This window comes from Ceratosolen solmsi, unplaced genomic scaffold (genome assembly GCF_000503995.2).
Source record: "Ceratosolen solmsi marchali unplaced genomic scaffold, CerSol_1.0 scaffold2, whole genome shotgun sequence".
Classification (NCBI taxonomy): domain Eukaryota; kingdom Metazoa; phylum Arthropoda; class Insecta; order Hymenoptera; family Agaonidae; genus Ceratosolen; species Ceratosolen solmsi.
Genome location: NW_011948422.1, coordinates 4430811 through 4452827, shown reverse-complemented (window position 1 = coordinate 4452827; position 22017 = coordinate 4430811). Strand labels below are relative to the sequence as shown.

At 30.5% G+C, this 22017-nt stretch overlaps 1 protein-coding gene across 1 annotated transcript in view; it reads left to right on the top strand.

Moving 5' to 3' along the window:
- Positions 1-22017, top strand: part of LOC105362028 (A disintegrin and metalloproteinase with thrombospondin motifs 9-like) — a 33648-nt gene that overhangs the window by 5611 nt on the left and 6020 nt on the right. The window contains exons 3-11 of the mRNA XM_011499353.1: positions 1223-1383; positions 3271-3396; positions 5144-5363; positions 11875-11998; positions 13401-13596; positions 14485-14699; positions 16179-16331; positions 19675-19824; positions 21732-21892. Coding sequence (XP_011497655.1) covers positions 1223-1383; positions 3271-3396; positions 5144-5363; positions 11875-11998; positions 13401-13596; positions 14485-14699; positions 16179-16331; positions 19675-19824; positions 21732-21892 — 1506 coding nt within the window. The remainder of the gene's footprint in view (positions 1-1222; positions 1384-3270; positions 3397-5143; positions 5364-11874; positions 11999-13400; positions 13597-14484; positions 14700-16178; positions 16332-19674; positions 19825-21731; positions 21893-22017) is intronic.

Here is a 22017-nt window from a genome sequence, read left to right as displayed (position 1 = left end):
CATTTATAATAATTTATCATATATGATAACTTTTCTACTTAATGAAATTCAATTATGCGTCCTTTAGTAGATTGAAATATTTTATTGAAATAGTTATTCTGATATTTTTATAAATGATTCTCTTATACATATATTTATAGATAAGTAACGCATTATGATATTTGTTATTTACGACAAAAAGAAAAAGATTTTTAATATATTACTTTGATAACCAAATATTTACTTGGTAAAAATTATGAGATACAAATGTTATCTAAATATGTATAAAAAATTTCATAATTTGAAAAGGAAACATAAAAGGAAATTGTTCTTTAAAAGTGGATTTCTAGAGGCGAATAATAATGCGACTAAATTATCAAAAGTCCACGTTCCTTTTACAATAACAAATGGCAACTCTTAACATATTTTTGTACGTTGTACTTCTATTTACCATTTTCCATATCATGTACAACTGTCTATTTATAATATAGACAAGTTTATTACGCAACAGCTATAGAAAAATAATTTTATTTTTTTTCTTTTCTATAAAATTAATTGAAACTGTATTTATACTGTAATATAAATCCTGTGTTTCGATTTGTATTAATTTTTTTATATTAGAAAAAATATTTGAATAAGCGATAATTACAACTTCTGATGGTATATTCTAATTAATTAATATAAATATAAAATTCATGTAAAATTATAAATAAAAGTTTAATTTACTTTATAACCAATATAGTTTTGCAGAATTATTTGAATAAACTAAACATTTCTAAATTTAATTAAGACATTCTAGAACAATGCAAACTATATCAAAGTTTTTAAAATACATTACTTCGAAGAAAACTAAATGCCAACAAAACTAATGTCTATTTACAAAATCAAGAAACGGTATACTTAATGTATTATTTACACCTTATTATAATTGTGATATTCCTCCAATTTCTCCATCGAAATGGATTTATAATGATGACGCCTATTTAATAAGCAAAGTTGGTAAGGATAGGAAAATACAATAACCAAACGTTAATTCGACTCGTTCATTTAAAATTACTTAAAAAGACATTGAATTCATAAGTATTTTTTTAAAAGGGCTCTTTCCTCGTTGAAATGATTTGTATGAACAATTTTTAAAGCGCATTTCAGCATGTTATTACTAATTCACGATACGCGATTGTATTATCGATGAAAATGAAATTATACGAAACACTCTTATAGATAAATTTCTTATATTTTGTAGTGGATGACCATTCGAAAGCGGAGAGGCACCATAGCGGCCACTTCCGCCACAGCCAGAACAAGGTATGGGATCCCCATCCACAATACGAATTTACAGCCTTTGGGCGCAGGTTCCATGTTAACTTGAGAGAGGACAACAGCTTCGCATCTCCGAGCGTAACGGTGATTATGGATCTCATTATTCCTTTTCTTATTTTCCTTATATTCCGTTGGTTATAGCGGGTTTTTTTTTCTCCCTTCTCAAGCACTACTCGATTTTTAATTTAGAGCCACGGTACCAGTAATTACTTGCAATTTCAGATATTATAGATAATGTTATTTCCATAATGCAATACTGGCGTGCTTGAATTACGAGAATATCTCTTAAAATAATACATTGCTAAAATTTTATCGTTCGCAATTTATTTTACATCTATATATGTATATATTGTACATTGATTATAAACATATCAAGTTTTGTAAACTGAGCGCACATTTTATTATATAATTTATGTGGAAATAAAGTTTTAAAGAAACCAAGACGATACCACCTTCTCTTTGTTTCGATTCTATAACTTATAATTCTACATTAAAATGTACATGCCCACTGCAAGCTGATATCGCACGATTATCTATTCATAAAAATCTTGATATAATTGAGCAATATAGATAAGAATAATACGTAAGAGTTAGATAGGAGAACTTAATACTCGATAGATATATTCCTCAAGTTACATTTAATGTTTCGCTAATTGGCTAGTTATTATTGCTTATGTCTGCGGTGATATTTCGACTGACTAGCATTAAAATATTTGATTTTCTTATAAGATAAATGATATTTCGCTTATATATAGTTATGTAATCCTCGTAAAAACCAATTAAATCTATAAAAATTATAGAAAAAATTTATATATAAAATTTCGTTTCAACTAGTATTTATATCGCCAATATGTATAATTAGTTAACAAAAAAAGCTACGTAATATCTTATTCCATATTCATCATTTATGAATAATATGCTCATATAATTATTATCGAAGGTGATATAATAATGCATTATCCGGCAATGATTATAATGTATATTATTAATAAGCAGTTGAAATTTTTAATAAATATAATTACTAAAAATCCTATTTTATTATAGTTTTTATTTTTTTTTTTTTTTTTTTTTTTTTTTTTTTTTTTGTGAACTAAGGTTTATTCGATAAATTTTACTAATGTTAGATGAAAAAATATAATTCGATATTAAAATTGCTTTAAAAATTCAACTGCAATGAATTGGAGGAAAATTTTGAAAATATGAGTTTAATTACTTTTATAAAATTCTTGAAAATAACCGAGTATTTTAGAGCTTAAAAGTAAGCCGTTAACGACTAATGACAAATATGAATTTACAATTGGAATTATAAAAGTGATTTATGTTTGACATAATTGATATATGACTAATTTAAATATAATTATTATACCATATAATAAATACTGCCTTAATACAAGTAAATGAAATTATTCTATAAACAAAAAGAAAATTTTTTTAAAAATTTCTTTTAAATTACAATATTCTTTTGTCTAATTTACTATATAGATTATGTGTTAATAAATACTCCTTATTTAAAAGTAAAGTGACACAGTGTAAATAACACTAAATAATCATAGGTATCTTATTTAATAAGTTCAACAGCTAATGACTTCTATTCTAAAAGCTTTTTCTTTTCTTTTTTTTTCTATTTTCTTTTTTTTTTGTTTTGTTTTGTTTTTGTTTTTGCTTTCTACAAGTCTATAATTAAAAAGTCAAAACGAAAAGATATTAAAATAGTTTCTGTAGAAAATAAAACGGTAATTAAGCTGTATCTTATTTTTATAGCGTATGCTATAATTAACATAGTTAGTTGTATAAGTCGAAGACATAAAAGACATTGTTGCAAAAATCTACAGACTATAATTAAAAATGTTGCTCTTTTTTATACGACTATTATTAACTGTCTTTTGAAGCTTATGGCTTACGGTTTAATTAGAATAATCTTACCTGCGCTCTAATAATTACTTTTATAAAAGCTCAAAACTTTAATTCCAGGTAACTCACATCAGCAATAACACCACCAGGCGCGAGTATCCTGACCATCATTTGGGTTGTTTCTACAGCGGATACGTGGAAGGCGATCCTAAATCCGCCGTGACAGTTAGCCTTTGCCATGGAATGGTAAAATGTTTTTCTTAACCACCATTTTACCTGTCTACTATACTACACTACTATGCATCCTTTTTATATTTTCATTTTTTATAATATAAAACTTTTTTTTTTTTATAATATAAATAACATTTTCATTTATTATAATATAAATATAATATAAAAAATTTTACGCTTAGAATTCAAATTCTTATACAATACGCTTATTAATTATACTTTTCGGGATATTTGTTAATAATATATATCTTTTTAAATGTAATTTTATCATACTACTTATTTTTTTTTTTTTTTTTTTTTTTTTTATACAATATCGCATTTTATAAATCAATACTATTACCTACATTTTTTTTTCTCATACTATATCTAATGAAAAAGTAAGAAAACACTTAATTTCTCACTTCAATGTATTCGTAATTTGCAAAAGAGGCGCACTTCAGCAAGGAAATTAACTGTCTATGATTATATAAAAATTACCTTTCGAGTAAAAACTTATTTATGGACTTTTTTTTTTCTTGCTTTTGTTGTTGTTTTTAATCTAGTTAGATAAGAAGAAAAATATCATTTTTACATTGTTACTTCCAATATTACGAGCACTTATGCGGATAGACGCAATTAATATTGATCGTCCAAAAATAGAGTGATTATTCGGGAACGTAGTATGAACAAAAAAAAAAAAAAAAAAAAAAAAAAAAAAGAAAGAAAATAAAGAAAAGAAAAAAAAAATGTATCTGATCTCTTCCAACTGTTACATCGTTACAATCATCACGTATGACTCATCAAGTCGCAAAAGTACGAATTGAAAGAAAGTGAAGAACGTTATAGAGAAAGAATTGTTGCTTAGTTTGCTGCTAAATTAAGTGCGCGACGACATTGATGTTTATCCCTTGTAGGAAGTGGGAGCGAGTTGCATATTGACCTTCAATGAATCAGAGCGTGAACCGATGACGTTACGTTGTAAAATACTCTTTCGCCCGTGTAATCGTAAATCAATTGGGAACTTGGTGGAGTCCGTTTCGATTTATTTCGCTTGCGAATGCGAGCGCTAAATGATTTTATAAAGTCATTCGTTAGACGTGTCGGAGTAAATTTCTCATAAGCGCGCCCGTGTGTCACTTTCGCTCGTTCTTTCGCTTTTTCTCATATGCGCGAGCTTCGAATATGATTGATCGATCGTCGGCAGTTCATCGGCGATTTCACCCAACTTTTGTAAAATTGCAAGCGAATTATATCTTTTATGAATTTGAAATGCGGTTTTCGAGACCGGCAATTTGCATATCTCGCGATATTTTTCACGATTTATTAATCACTCGTCCTACGAATCTTACACGAATCTTATTATTCATTTATCAGAGCCGAGACTTTATTGGGGTAGATTTTACTTTTTTCGATCAATATTAAGTTTATTATAAAAAAAAAATAAAAAAATAAAGGCTATATATTGACGCCAACATAATGTGGAAGTCGAAATAAAATTATTTTTCCAAAAAGACAAATATCATTCGGTTAGTCAATACAAAAGATATATATTTTAGTTTGATGCGTATTAATAAGTATCCCACTTACTGAATCATTTGAAATATTTGAGAAATATTTGTATAAATAGAATGTAGGGAAGAAAGAGACCGAACTCTTAAATTATAGCAAGCGATTTAAAGCATCTAAAAGTATATATCTCTCTAGTGCCATAAATATTCAAAGAGATATTTCTTTTTCTATAATCTGTTTCATCCATGGGCATTTGTCATTGGTTTACTTGCAGACGGGCCATATGAAAACATCTACGGGAAACTATTTAATTAAGCCAACGGAGCATTGGACCGATAACGAAAAGTTAGCGATGGCTTCGCCTCTACAGCACGTTATTTATCGACTCACTAACAGCGATTTCAGCTCATTTTGTACGGAGACAAATCGAACGGCGAACGACTTGCCAGACGATAATGCCGTTGTCAACGAGACGTACGAGTGCGGAGTCATTGGTAAGAGAAAAAAAAAAAGAAAAAAATAAAGAAAAAAAGAAGAAGTGTTTTCGTCAAATGTCGTAATCAATTGGAGTTATTCACGGACGATATTCTTTTCTATTTGCGAGCCATAGATTTCACATCTTGGCGGATTTATCATGACGTATAAGACTCATACGATTGTCATACTGACAATATTAATATCCACACAATTATAATACGATAAATGGAAGAAAAAAAGAAGCAAGTAAGTCGATGCTTTCTCTTTCACCACTTTTTTCACAACATTAATTAAATCAATTGTCAAGGTGAATACATTTACGGTACACTTTAACGGTAAAATTGAAAGAAAGGAAAACCTAATATATATATATATATATATATATATATATATATACATATAGGCTTTCCGGCAATACATCAATATCACCTTCATTTATCCAGAGCAAATAATACTTTAAAATGAGAATGTAAAATAAATTCCCATTATTCCCGGTTCGCGACATTCTCGCGCATTCTCGAGCGAATGATTAAAATTCAGGCAATTCTCGATGAGCGCAGAGTAATAATACGAAGACCAGACATACTGACAAAAGGGAATAACGACGAACGAACTGGCCGCTCAGTCTTTATGTACAGCCCGTGAAAGGTTACAGCGCGAAGTGATAAATCACGCGCTTGCGCTAACATAATCGGCCAACGGGTCGATTAAGTGAAATTCCCACCAGAAGAAGTAACGCCAGTGGACCAAAGACGGCTAACGGAAGCCTACGTTGTGTGTGTGTGTGTGTGTGTGTGTGTGTGTGTGTGTGTGTGTTGTGCGCGCGTGCGAAAACTCGTCCCGATGAATCCACGCTCCGTGAGCACACGAATCTTGGTCCCAAGCGAAAGAGCGGAATCGGTCCTTCGCACATGTCCATCGACATTCGCTGCCAGGTAAAATTAGCTAAAAATACACCGCCCCCTCCCGCCCCCATCCCCTTCTCGCGCCGCACCGTGAGGGCACTGTGGAGGAGACTATTTTTTTTTTTGAAATGTCGATCCGTGCATACGTACAATCAATTTGGGCTTACGTACGATGATGGCCCGTAAATATGTTTAAGCCGCAAATCATGGATTAAGCGCATAATTTGACAAGACGTTAATTAATAATGCCAACGGCCATGAAACCGGAAGGGCTTTTAATGTTATAAAACAATTAATTCTTTGATATTACTAAGGCTTGCAAGTAAGAAATTAATTTATTTTTAGTTCTTCGCTCGGAATTGCCGGCTGTTATATTTTTTTTATATTCATTAAATGCATCCGATTTTTTATCGTTTGCAAAAAAAAACTTTTAGTAATTCTAAAAGCATTCGAAAATAATCGTAGTAGAATCTCATTTATATTGTTATAACCCTATGATTATCGCTCGTTAAATCAACTCGTTTTTCTGAAATTACCGAATTTATTCCAATAAAAGTATAATTAACGTAAAGTATTAATAGTCGTTCGTCAAAACTGATAAAAATATATATCATACGTATCTTATACTCAATGCCATTCCTCTCATTACACTTGTTAAAAAAAATCTCGAAAACTTAACGTGCTCCATATTTGCTGTCATATCAATCAATCATTTAAGAAGTAGTTATTTTCTGTAAATAATCGCAAAATATTCTTTTGTAAGTAAAATTTTTTTGGAAATAGTTCAAAAGATTCGATGAATATCCTAATGGCTATTATTATCTTTTATTTTATTAAAAAAAAAAAAAAAAAAAAAAAAAAAAACATATTTACAAAAATATATCTAATTTAGATTTCACACGCTAATGCTTATATAAAACTAAACGATTATTTCATTTTTTTTCTAATGACAACAATCGATTATGTATTATCGATATTTATTTGTGTGAATCATAAATTTTTCAAATCGGTATAATTTGAGCGGAATAATTAATATGTTGATGAAAACATAAAAGAAGAAAAAAAAGAAAGAAAAAAAAATTGATCAAGGCTTATATTATAAAGTAACAATCTTAATTATCACTTTAAAGCGTACCGTTTTTATAGCATCAATAGCATAATGTCCTACACTATAAATAACCACAAGCATTTTTTATGATGTATAATCAAACTAGTTGATTACTTATACTTACATAAAAATAGATGTATTTTCCAAACCACTCACTTGTCTACATTATTATTACATTTTAATGATGGAAGGAAGGAATAAGGGTAAAAGTAGATTGTATCATCATTTACTTAGTTTCTCATCTAGTGAAACATGCTAAATTATCGTAATTTACCTGTTTCGCTTGATGTTAATCTCTCGCCTTACTTAATTTATCTCACTCTATCAATTACTTACCACTCTTAAAATCCCAAACTGATAAATGTTAATATTATGGTAAATACTTTAAATTGCCTTTATTATAAAAAATTATTCTTACTTATATTTTTACTACTTCTTATTTGCGGACATGTGCATACGCACACACTCGCACGCAAGAGCGCACGTATTATACGAAAAATTCATTCAATAGTATTGATATTTTTTTATTATCTCATTATTCTTATTTAATTTATTAATGAATAATATTGTATTTTTGTTAAACCTATTATGTTAATACTCGAGTTTACTAAAATCCGAAACAAATCTATAATTTTCAACAATTTTGACTAATTAATTAAGTTATTAATGATTACCTTTATTTTACAATGAACATGAATTAATAAATTTGTATTCTGTATTAATATTTTAAAATCACTCTGTAGCATGAATTTTACATATAAAAATTTTCAATAATTTATTTTATTTTAATAAAATATAATTATATATATATATATATATATATAAACTATGTGAATAATTAGTAACTTTAAAGAATATAATGAAAATGAAATTAAAACGTTTTCCTTAAAACTAAAATATCTTCATTCTTAATTGAAATATTTTAATTTATAATTATCTCTAGGTTTAAAAATAAAATTAATAAATTACTTACATAGTAATTAATTAATAGTATTCCTTAATTGTGTGTGCGCGCGCGCGCGCGTGAATAGTATAAATTAGAATCTGCAATTATAATAATGTTTAGAAAAATTTATTCAATTAGATAACTTTTGTGGGCGTATTTGAATAATAATGAAAAGAAATAAATAACTAATGAAACGGCATTCTTTCTTCAATTTCATGCAATAAAATACGGGTTGCAAGTGAATCACAGTCAATTATTGCAATTGCTATAAGGCCTTTGCGTTCATTATGTACGCCAATTTTCTCGCGTAAAAGCGGTTACATTCGACTACGGCTCGTTGGCATAACCAATGCGAAGAAAAAAATAAATAAAAGGCTTGGATTAGTGTTATATGGGATATCAAATTGATTATGCCTGTCTTCGTCCTATTACCAAAGCTGCTTAGTGTTGTCTGTCTTCCAAACGTTAAATACTTTCACGACAATGTCTCAAAACCAATGTAAGAGAACTCGCTCGTTCGCCTCTTACTCTTATTTTTTCATTCTTCGTAAATATGCGATGGTTTCTCTCTGGATCTCGTTTGTTAACACCCGATGTTCTGGTTTTGCTTGATTACAGCTTGGCACTTTTTTCTTTTACGTCAGTACACGCTCCAACGTATCTGAGCAAATGCTCGCGTGAACACGAAGACGATGACTTTATAGAGATTGTAGTTAATGACTTCAAACGGGATTCTTAAGAATACGGGAGTAGAGTGCTATCGACTTTTCGCAATCGTTTGAATGCACATACCTTTTTATTGCGTAATGGATGAAGGAAACGGGATTGTAAAGCTTGTCTTTAGACTGAAAAAATTTTAATTCCTTTTTAAGCTGATTATATTATATTTATTGATTGAACAGGCTGAATAGACAGGAAAGAGTACTAAACGAACATTTCGATATCGATGATTAAATAAATTAAGCAAATTTAAGGATAAAAATAATTATGGCTGCGTCTATTAAAGAATTTGTAATATCAATTAAATGACTAAATGTGCAATTTACGGGAATTGCATATGAAATTAGTTTCATTTACCAAAAAAAAAAAAAAAAAAAAAAAAAAAAAAAAAACAATTAAATTTATTGCTTATGTTATTAATTGAAATTATGTGTCAATTGTCTTATTTCTATTAAGAAATGTTTAAATAATATTTCATTATTCTTAAAGAATTTTTCCTATTATTTAGTACAAACGTTAAAGAATCTTATTAACGATGACTTATACACATTTATTATTAAATTTAATAAATAATTAAATAATTAAAACTATTAATTAATGTAACATTCTATTATTAAATGTAATATTCAATACAATAAATTAGCAAACGATCATTATTTATGCATTATTAGAAATATTTTATAATTTTCGTTTCATACATTTAATCATTTTCAAGAAAAATCTTTTCGTTTTGAAAATTTGAAATCCGACACTTTGAAAATGACAACATCGATATATATATCTGTAATGATAATATAAAAGTATTTTTATAAAAATCATTCTTTTATGTATAGAAATAAAATAATGCATCGTGTAAAGTGATAAAATGAACCGATCGTATTTAGAAGCTAAAAGCAGTTACGTGGCAATATAAGCGTGCACATAAAAAGTATTCATACAACCTACATTTGGCAGGTCAATTTTGTGTCAGACCCATCACTCTCTTACGTAATCTTTTGCTGATCGGATTCGAAATGCACTCTCTTCTTCTTGCATTCACATACAAAAAAGAAAATAAAAGAAAATAAAATAACAAGAAGAAGAAGAATAAGAAGAATAAGAAGAAGAAGAAGAAGAAGAAGAAGAAAGCGCGTCGCGCCTTATTCATGCGCCTCCGCGTTCTCATCTTGCCGAGATTTTATCAGAAATCTGTATAAACGTACATCGAGCGTATTATAAACAGGTGGTTGACTCGTGGAAGCTTCGGCGACGTTGCGTCATCACGCAGTTTATTACGTGCCGCAGGCACGAGGATCCTTGCGCGCATCATTAACCAAGTATACGGACGCGCCCAGCCTCAAAATTAGCAACTACGGCTGAAGGCATGAAGTTTCATGCAAAAATACTCGACGTTGCGCTTTTTTCGTTCTCGGGTTATAAATGTTTAGATTACAAGTGGAGAGGAAACCGAGGGGTCGGCTTTTTTCGACGAATTTACTGCGTGCCGGATGAAATTACTCATACAGTAATGCTGTTCTTCAATCTTGCATTAAGTATCTGGAGTATTGCTTCGGTATTTTCGAGTACTGACTTTTCTCGGTATCCTTGATTTTGGTTAGAAATGCAAAAGGTAACACAGAGCTTGAGACTTATCAAGTAAAAATAGTTTTATACTTAGGTACATGTAAGAGAAATGGTTCAGCTTTTTATTATTTATTGTTCGAGTCGGTCGAGTAAGTTTTCTAAAAATGTTTTCAAGTTATGTTCATTCAAAATAATAATATTGATCCACGTAAATAATAAAAGTGATGTTTTGCATTAAATTAACGGCCTGAGCTAATATTGATAGTTTCTATTAAATTGAAAGTTTATCAGATTATACAATTAATTTACATTTTGTAATTCAATAGTACATGTTGATGAAAAAAAATATACAATATCACTTTATGTAAATTGTCCGAAATACACTTATGTCATGTTAAATGTCGAAGCGACTGATACATTCGAATAATGAAGCTACATATTTTAAAGTAGCGTATTAAATTTATTATGCAATTGAATACGTGAAATTTAATAATTGCAAATGTTTTATTATTGCCAACTATGTACAATTTATTTACTTTTATTTACAACTTGTTATTCGATATTTTAATGAATAATTTTTGTTATTACCATTTACCGTTTATTTTACCCTCACAAGCTTACGTATTTAGTCATTTATTCGCTATCCAATACATTATTCTTTCACAAACAAACGTAAGTTTAGCTAATTTCGTCTATTTTTGATAAAAAAAATTAAAAATAAAAAAATAAAAAAAAAAAAATAAATAAATAAATAAAGAGTCCAATATAACAGCTATACTTTCCACGATATTTCAACAGTATTTTCTAACAACATAACTTTTCATCCTTAAACGTAAATGTCGCTTTATAATAATTCAAAAGTAATTATCTTACCGAACTACAATTCAATTTCCTCCATTGGCATTAATTTTATCAACTGCAAAACACAAGCATTAATAAAGCAAATTATATAAATTTTCTATTATAAATTATAAATAGTAAAACCTCATCGATCATCCATCATTACAATTTCTCTAATTCAAAGTCAATCCATCATATATACGCGCGTGTGTCATGCTATCGTATTATGACATATCTATATGGATCTATTCCGCTCAATTTATTTCAACTTTATTAAATAAATCCTTGATCTAATTTGTGCCGTCGAGCCAAACCCCATTCGCATTTATACGAGATAACCCTCTGAACTCCATCATAAGTTAAGCAAAGGAGACAAAAAGAATCCGCCCACATGGATTCATTATGTGCTCGAGGAAATTGAAGATTCCCTTTGCGATTGATTGCAGATAACGATAGCAAGGAATGTGGGGCGGCGATCCCTCGAGACGACTCGACCGACGTCGGTCAGTTGGCACGCAGACGGAGGCGCCGCAGGCAATTGGATCATCTGCCAAGAGAAAATGACAGCAGGTGATGCATTTTTCCTCTTCTCATCTTCGTTAGACCCATCGTGGGAATACGTAAACGCGCGTCACTCTTGTGCTCTGATTTGTATTTATTATTGAATCGAACGGTCGTATTGTGTCGAAGGAAATATCGTGGGAGAAGAAGCTTTGCAATTAATGAGCTCATTCGAGTGAGATGTAGGGCACTAATATGACTATGACATTACGATTTAATTAATACAATTGCTTTTCATTATCGGCCGAGCGCTATGATTTTCACTCTTAAAGCTTAAAATAAATCAACAAAATCTTTTACAATTTGTAGCCCAAGATTTTTGTAAATATTGTGAAATTTATCGACTGGCTATTTTAAAATAACCAATAAATTAATGGCATCGTTTTACTTAAAAGTTATTATGGAAATTTAGTGTTTTGCTTTTCAAAATGTTCGACTGTAATTTATAACAGTTCTATTAAACTACTAAAAAAATTAATAAGAAAAACAAAAACAAAACAAAAAAAAAAACGAAAAAAAAAGCAAAAAAAAAAAAAAAGAAAAGAACAATATGCACAATAAAAATATGATTAAAAAACTATATATACATACATTTTTCCTTTTTATATTGCTATATATAAAATGTCATTACACATATGTGTATATATAAATGTAATATTTAATTTATCGTTAATAATTATCTATTACTACGAAGCAATCTACGATCATTATAAATTGCATATCAATGAACTTGAAAAGGCAAAATGACAAAAACTTTCTTCCTTCAAGTTTGGATATTTTAATGTGAAAATTATGCATTCTTCATTATTAATAAAATTATTATTAACCATCAGGCGTCTAATAAATAGCATGAAAGCCAATTGTATATTAATGGAAATAACGAATCAGCGGGCAAGACTCGAATAAGAAATCATGTAAATGTTGCTTATATACGTAGGCGCGAAGATTATATGAATTAGAATTCATAAAAGATATTGTTTGGGAAATGCGATTTTAATGCGAGTGTTGAAATTAATTTCTTAAAGTCATAGTTATAATATTAAATTACACGTTAAACCAAGAATTTCACTCTTTGCGCTTACATATTATGCGCAAAATATTCCGATGATTTTTTAATAAAATTACTATACCCCGTATCAATATTTTCTCAATTAACTTCTCCATAAAATAGAATAAAAAAGTAAAATTAAAAGCCACATTGCGGCATTTTATTTTAACATTCTGCTGTCCGGAGTATCGTTTCCTTTTAATCTCTTTGAAGTATATTTATATAAAAAACAAGCGCTCGTGTATCTCGAGTCACTCGAACGTATGTCGAATGCATTCCATGCAAAAAGCAAACTTATCTGCTAACACGAACGAAAATTCTCAACACCCCCTTGAAAAATATTCGTCACCCGCGTGTGTACAGTTACGACGAGGACGGCGGAAGGAGCTTCGCTCTCGAGGGCGATCAGGACTCCGATCTCGATATTTATGGTAGCTGGCGAACAAGACGAGCCCTACCGAGAGAATATTTTATCGAGATAATGGTTGTGGCCGACGCTAAGATGATAGATTACCACGGAGACAGTCTCGCCAGTTACATCTTAGTCCTCATGAATACGGTATGCATGCGGTTATAGTCTATAAGTTTGTCAAACAAAAACAAAAAACAAAAACAAAAAAAATAAAATAAAACAAAAACAAAAAAAAAATAAAAAAAAAAATAAAAAAAAACAAGCAAAAACAGTCCGCGCCATGTAACAGATTGCCTCGGCTAAACTTTCTGCCAATTGTAATTTATGTGCGTATTGAATTTTGATTAATACGTATATGCGGTCTGAGTAAGTGCGAGGTACTGTTGCCTTTTGAATTCTTATGCCGTCGCTTGGAAAATAATCATTTGGAGTCACGTTAAAAAAAAAAAAAATTACGAATTTTTATAACGGTACTCGTAATTAAAAGAATGCGAATTAATAATTGCATACTAATAAATCACGCATTATAAGAGTGAGTTATATTATATCCGTTCGTGATAATAAAAAGGTAATGAAAGATATCGAATAAAAATTTATATTGAATGAGTACATTGCTCATCCGTATTTAACTCTTTATTTAAAAAAATTTGCACATTAAAATTTTATTCGACATAAAATATTAAAAGCGTTTTTGCGTCAAAGAATTATGTAGTAGAGGGTAAAATTTATTTTGTCGATACGGCATTATTTGAAAAGTTTTTATTACATCGTATAAATAAATTATGCTAGTTATTTAAGAAAAGCGTAAAATATTGAATGACTATAAAAGTAATTAATTATAAAAGTAAAAAATTTGACGTTTTTCGCGATAAGTATTGCTCGAATTGCCCGGAGTATAAGTATTTTCATTTGAATTTACGAAAAGCTTCGAATTTAATGCTCACATTAATATTATAATGGCAATATTACCATTGAGTCAAGCATTCTGATATTTAGAACGCAAAATTAATCTCTCCGTTGGAATTCTGTCGTTAGGTGTCGCGGATCTATAAAGACCCGTCTATCGGCAATCCCATAAGCATTGCGGTCATAAAAATAAAGCAAATGAACGAGATTTTCGGCGTAAAGCAACGGGGTAGCGATGGAATTGGGGCTGCAGAAATGCTGAGGAAGTTCTGCCATTGGCAGAAACTCAACAATCCGCACGAGCCATCGCCGGAGCATCACGACACCGCTCTACTTCTCACCAGGTTTGATCGCTCACTAATAGCCGCTCGAAATGCAAATGCTCGCTAAACTGCCAGAAATACAATAATTCATGAAAATATGTTTCTGTCCTCTCGCAGCTGGCATATATTATACCAATTTATTTTATAATCATTTGTTTATATGATCCTATATGTAATTTATAACTTACAGACATTTATTTAGTTCGAGAACATGAAACGATTATTAAAATTTTACAAGAAATTTGAATGATAAAACAAAACGAAGTTTAACGGGCTCTTATGGTTCGTGCTGTTATTTTCATAGAAAAAAAAATAATAATAATAATAATAATAATAAAATAATATTATATAAATACGAAATACTAAATAGTGATAGAATTATTATTGATGTTGAATTATTTGCAAAATTTTTCGAACATTTAATGTCAATAATTATCGTAGAAGCATTGTTATTCAATTCATTTTGATTATCATTCTCAACCTTTTTAAAAAAATATTTACCATTTCATATACAACATATTAATTAATTGAAAATACTAGTTAAACATATAAATTTAAATTTAAATTTAAATTTAAATATATATATATATATATATATATATATATATCCAATCATGTAGGTATTCTATTATTGTAGGACGTGAGCAAGCTAAACAATAATTAGATTAAAAAAAAAATCAAATCTTTTATTTACAAAATAAAACTCACGAATATCTATGTCACTTAACTATAAATAATTCGTTCTAGACTTGTAACACTTACCAACCCGTAAAATTTTTAAAAAACAAGGTAAACAAAAAGTAATAAATGTCATCGTAAAGTACAGTTCTGTATTGAAGACCAATAACAAAGCGCGACAATGCCAAGATTAAAAGCCGCTTAAGTAACAAAAAAAAAATATATATATATATATATATATATATATATTTGAATATGGATATGTAAAAGTATCGTACCAGTGCCAAGTGAGCAATGCAAACACACAAGTTCAGGCAAAAAGCTCCTAATGTATAATAAAAATAATTTCCTGCGCAAGTAAAATAAATCCCACGCCTGTGCCACTAATTTTCTCCCTTAATAAAACCACAAGTTAAAATAAAATAATTTTCTTAAGGTAAGTACAAATAATCCGTTAGCATTCATATCTGTAAACGCTGATCTCAGGCATTTTATCGTTAAATAATTTTTCAATTCAATCTTGAAATGAAATGTTTTATCTCAAAAGAATTATTAATGGAAAATAAGTAAAATGAAGTGAATTGGATGCTATATAATAGATTTTTATTCATTTGCAATAACAATATAATCCATCAAATATTAAAGAATACTGCAATGTATGTGAAATAAAATCATTAAAAATTGTAAGCCCTAATGCGATGCACGATTTTTAAGTTTGTACTGGCGCACAACTACCAATATAGATAATAAAGACGAAACTGGCCTTTATTCTTCAAAGCTCAAGCGGTCTTATCGACCCGATTTTCTTTCTTCCTTCCGTAGAGAAAATCTCTGCCACAATCCGAGCCAGAAGCGTTGCGACACCCTGGGCCTTGCCGAGCTTGGCAGAATGTGCTCCGTTGGTTCGTCCTGCGCTATTGTCCAGGACAATGGGCTCGCGACTGCCTTCACTATTGCTCACGAGATCGGCCATGTGTGAGTATAAGACGAAAGTCGGCTGCTTGAGTAATATACACATTGGTGCACATGTTTGGAGCGAGCGGTCGGCCAGCGTGAAAATTATTATGCGTAAAGTTCACGAAGTAACTGTAAATTTAAATGATTTAACGGCCATCGGATCACTAGTCACGTGTTTATTGGGCCCGCGCGAGAGGTTTCACTTAGGAAAAATGTTACTTTAATATACGCGACGCTCGTTATTTCCCGAGTTTTTTTTTTTTTACGCGATAAAGATGGACAGTTGGGCAAAGTTTTAAGAGATATTGTTAGGTATATATTTGTGAACTGCTCGAGAGGTAAATGGACGCATATATCGATAGTAGTTGTGGATTAATTAAGTAAGGCGCAATTTAGTGCAAGCAGATATGCTTTAATCGCGCGGAAAGTCAGAGTGGAGAATAAATCTTCTACGCTACGCGTAAGTTAGCGACATCACGGTTAACTGGTTTCATGCGCTTCCAGGATGAAGAGTAAAATGAATAAAACACAATAACGTCGGAAACATGAAACTGCTCGTTGCGCTTATAGAATTTACTTTTATCTTAGTGATTTAGTTGTTACTGAAATATCAAATCTTATTGAATAGATTTGCTTAATGAGGAATGAAAGAAAACGATTATTCTCATAATTCGTACGGGTGGTGAGCATTGAAAGGAATATGAATAATAAAAAGAGAGATATATTTTTCAGAAAATTATGAGTAAAATTATGGAAGACCGTACGTTGCCATAATTGCTAATTTGACCTGAAGAAAAGTTATATAATCATTTAATTAAGTAAAGCCGATATAATCGATACATTTATTGAATACAGCTACTATTACGTACTTGTATGTATTGTTGGTAGTATAATTATATTTTTGAATTTATGTTTTTGAAGGATTTAGCTGAAATTCTATTTTTAGATCAACATACTATTATTTCGGAAAATTCCGATAATGTATAGACTCCGAAAAGAGTATGTAATATATATTTCTATTAAATTAAATCAAACTTATTTTTTCAACAAAATGCATTCTTATAAGCGTAAATCTGAGCCCAGTTTTCATTTGTATAATAAATAGCTTAACTAGAAATAATTCTGAAATTATTTAATATTTACATTTTATTTATAATAGACGATAATAATAATACCGAATTTCTTAATAACATCCAATTATTGTATTAATTAAGCTCAGTCAAATGTTCTATTCTTCGTTTTAATTGAACTATACCATAAATATATATACATAGTTGTTCATGTAATCCAGAGATAAAAATTAATTATTTTGACAAAAGTATTATTAGAAATAGTATTTTTAAAGTGAAATGATTTTTTTTATTTCCAATATGAAAGCATTTTTAGAGTTGAATAACTCTTTACATAAAATGAAAAAGATTAATTTAATTAACAACAATTTCTTAATCGATTGAAATAGATAATTAAATATTCTCATACAAAGCAAAATTATGTATATGAAACGCAAATAATTAATTGGCATACAATAAATAAAATTAATGTGTTTATTTATATTTAAATGAGTAATAAAATCGATTATTGAGTTAGCATTTTAATACCAAATCGACTGTTTTATGGAATATAACATTAAACAAAAATATATTTACATATAGACGAAAGTTTTTTTTTTTTTTTTTCTTTTTTGTTCTGTCAAATCTTTAATTAAATAGTCTTAAAATTTAGAAGGCATTTAGTTATAAATTTTATCAGCTTTCATGTTTGTAATGTTGAATAAATATTAATTTATCATACTAACATCAGACATTTTAAACAATTTACTACAACACTATGATAAGAAAAATTATAATCGATTCCAAACAATTAATATATATTCAAATAATTAATTTGATTATAAAATTTAACTACTACGGTAGGCGATACGTAAAATACTTTAATTAAAAAAGAAAAATGTAATAAAGTAAGAGATAAAGGTATGCAAAGATACAAAAACTAATTGAAAGCAATTGTTTAGATGCTCAAACTCTGTTTAAACGAACACACGTACGTAGCTGTATTTTCACAATAATTACTGGTGTGGTCTTTACGTGGGTGGCCTTAAAAGCAAATTCATATGCATAAAACCATTTGTGCGTATAGAAATTATGTTAATTTACGAATATAAAAATCAAAATAATCTTTTAACGAATATTACCAAACCAATCTAACATGTAACTTTACAAAATCCTTAAGATTTATTTTTTGTAAATCAATTATTTAGTAATCCTCGTAAATAGCAGAGAAATTTAAATAGATATTGCGGATGTGAAAAATTGAAGATAAGTAATACGTAATCTTGAAGAATTGATGGCAATATCATATAAACAGGCGATAGTTAAATTAGGATAAACCTTGCGCAACTAAGACTTTCATTGCATATGCGAGAATTTTTAGATCATGTTTATTGTATAAACCAAAGTTTTAAATAATCCACATGTAGGAGAATCTCTATAAAATAACTTTAAATAGAATAGTTTATATTTCAAGAAATAATGTGCAGTTCAATAAAAAGTTATGTAAAACCAATAACGTACAATAGTATATACAAGAAAATCGGAATCGCTCGTATGTTAAAAAAAAAGAGAAAAGTACCCTTGGACTTTTCAACTAATAAATAAGCGATTAACTATTTTTGTATAGTCGGCCCGTAATAAAACTATTAAAGGTGAAAATAAGCTGTCACGATAGATGATATGAAGTGAACGTTGTGAGGCCATCAGTCTATCAAACGATATATCATCCACAAGAAACATAAAACAAAAGTAAACAAAACAAAACAAAAACAAAAAAAAAAAATGAAAAAAAAATTCAAGAAATCAATCGCGATTTTAATCAATTAATTAATCGACGTGCCATATTTATGAATATTTCAAAAATATCAGAGATACTGCTTAATATCGATTGTCCTACATAATCGAAAAGTTAAAGAAAGGCCAATATAATAAAGGCTAATGCTAATAAGCATTTATTCAAATCCACCTTTCAAATTCAAAATATCCATATAGTATAAAAGTATAAAGTGTAAGGTTACACCAAGTGAACGATCCAGGAAGACCTTTACTCGGGTTCTTCGGGATTCGCTTGAAAATGGGATAGCAAAAGGAAAATCCAGTCCAAGGGCTAGTTATTATCTCTCGTTCGTCTCGCTCACCGCGTCGCGACTAAGTTTATAGCTGCCCCTCCTATTAATATTCTCAAGCCAAAGTCAAAGTCTTCGCCGTTCTGGAAGTCCGTGCTTTGCTCGAATAGGAGAATCCCGGGTATTTCCGCGAATCCGATCCGACGCTGATGATCTATAACGCAGTGACGCTTCTTCTGCTTGCAGGCTAAATATGCCCCACGACGATGATCCGAAGTGCACGAGGTTCCGGGATCGCTCAGGCGTCCACAACATTATGTCCCGCATGCTCGACGACAACACCGTGCCCTGGGAATGGTCCAAGTGTTCCAGACACTACGTCACTGAGTTCCTTGAGTGAGTGCGGATTTTCTCATGCACATGCATCTTTCTTGATATTCCGAGAGTCGTAAAGATCGCAGAGGGGAGAAGCGTCTCTGAATATGAGAATAGGACGCCGTGACCAATTTTACCTCCTATACTCGCGCATTTGCACATTCTGTGTCTTGAGCACTCTTAAGCGTCATTCTTACTGTAAGCATGTGCGGATGTACGTTATGAGCCGGTAGGAAATTAGCAAAGAGGATATTTTAAGAGCCCTACTATTTTTATACTATTTTCCCCTCACTTTTATAAAGTAAAGTCTAATTATACATGCGGAATTAATAATTATCATTAGCAAGGTGCCATTGATAAAGGCTCCTTTTTATCTTTAGAAATTAAATACTTTCATTCATGCCAATATTACATTATTGGATATAAATTATTTAATGGATATATTCATCGTCGATATATATTCTACGGAAATAGTAACGAATGTTTAAATTATAACGCCAATTGACTAATTGCGTGTAAAGCGTGAAATTATATAAAATGTAACTGGTGTAATAAAAACAAGAGAAAAGATAATTCCACATGCCAAATGTACATTTAAATAATAATGTGAATTACGGCAGCGATAACGACGAGATGATAAATGGGAATTATCATTCAAATCAATAAATTTAAAAATTTCTAATAAAATAATACAATTGAAGATTTATTGACTCGTAAAATCAAAATAATAATAATGTTCGAATATCTTTACGACTGGGCAGATTAAAATTGAAAAAATTTTCAAACCGTTGTCTCTCGCCAAACATTGAACATACCCCCACCTTTAATTATCCTCCAGACATATTATATACAGAATAAGTCCACCATGGATAGTGCTCAAGAAAAAAAACCACATACGCAACACACGCGCGCGCACAAGCTACGAAATCAGATTAAATTCCACTTAATTGATAACGAATATTAATAAAATATAGTGTTTGCCTTAAATATTTTATCCTCAGAAGGCGCAACAACATTCAATAACTTCCTTCACAACCATAACTTAAACAATTCGAAAAATAATGTTAAGACATTAAATAATACGCGATTGCAATTAGACGGTGAACATGAAATTAACGTTAGCTTGAATAATATATAAAGCACAGCAACAATAAATAAAAATCAATAAATAAATAAAATAACATACTGTTGTGCAATTTAAATTGTCGATCATAAAAAATCGTGAAGTATACATAATTTATTCATAACCTACAACACGCTGGTCAATAATAGTTCGCAATATCCGTTTAGAAAGTTCATAACTTCGCATTTCCATAAGTACGCATGGAAATATAAATCCAAATCTTATTAATGTGCAAATCTACCTATCCGATATAACTCCCATTAAATCATAAATTTAAAGAGACTCCCCTCTGCACAAAGTCTACCACGACTCAACTTCATTAGCTTCGCGACAACATAAATACTCAATATCTATACAATAATATTAATGCGCAATGCGCAATAATAGAAAGATAAGTATGCTAAAGAAAGAAAAATAAAGAAAACTGACAAAACAGGTTAAGGAGAAAAAAAGAAAAGGAGAGAAAAAATGAAAAGGAAAGAAAATAAAAAAAAAAGAGATGAAGGCAGAAAGAAGGAGAAAAAAGGATGGAAACGTCAGCTAGAGCGATCCCTCGGTATCAAAACCGTAATCTCGAGACTATCCACTCAGCGCCGCCCGAATTCCTATTTCAACGAGGCAGAACTGCCCGCGATAGCGAAAAACCAAGCACCCGATCCACTCGATCCACTAAAATCCAACCATCTATCGCACGTCCCATACCCCATCTCATGCCCTCTTCCTTGTCCCCAACGCGACCCGTTTTAACAGCGTCAGCGCTACGCGCTCCTACGACAGCTAACGTAGCGCTAATATTTTCCCGTAGCGCTGGTCTCGGCAACTGTCTGCTGGACGAGCCGCGCGACAGCAAGATAATGTCTCGCTCCCACGGTAGCCGACTGCCTGGCGAGGACTACTCCAAGAACAAGCAGTGCGAGCTCGTCTACGGCTCCGGATCGGAGATCTGCCCGCACATGGGGAGCGATGGTAAGCTACGACGTAAGGAAAGTCATTAAAGCCGTAATCGTGGATTGGTACACGACGATGTCCATACCCTGAAGAATCTTCCCTGCCGGCTGCTGGGACGGTGGGCTAATCGCGAAAGGCGGCTC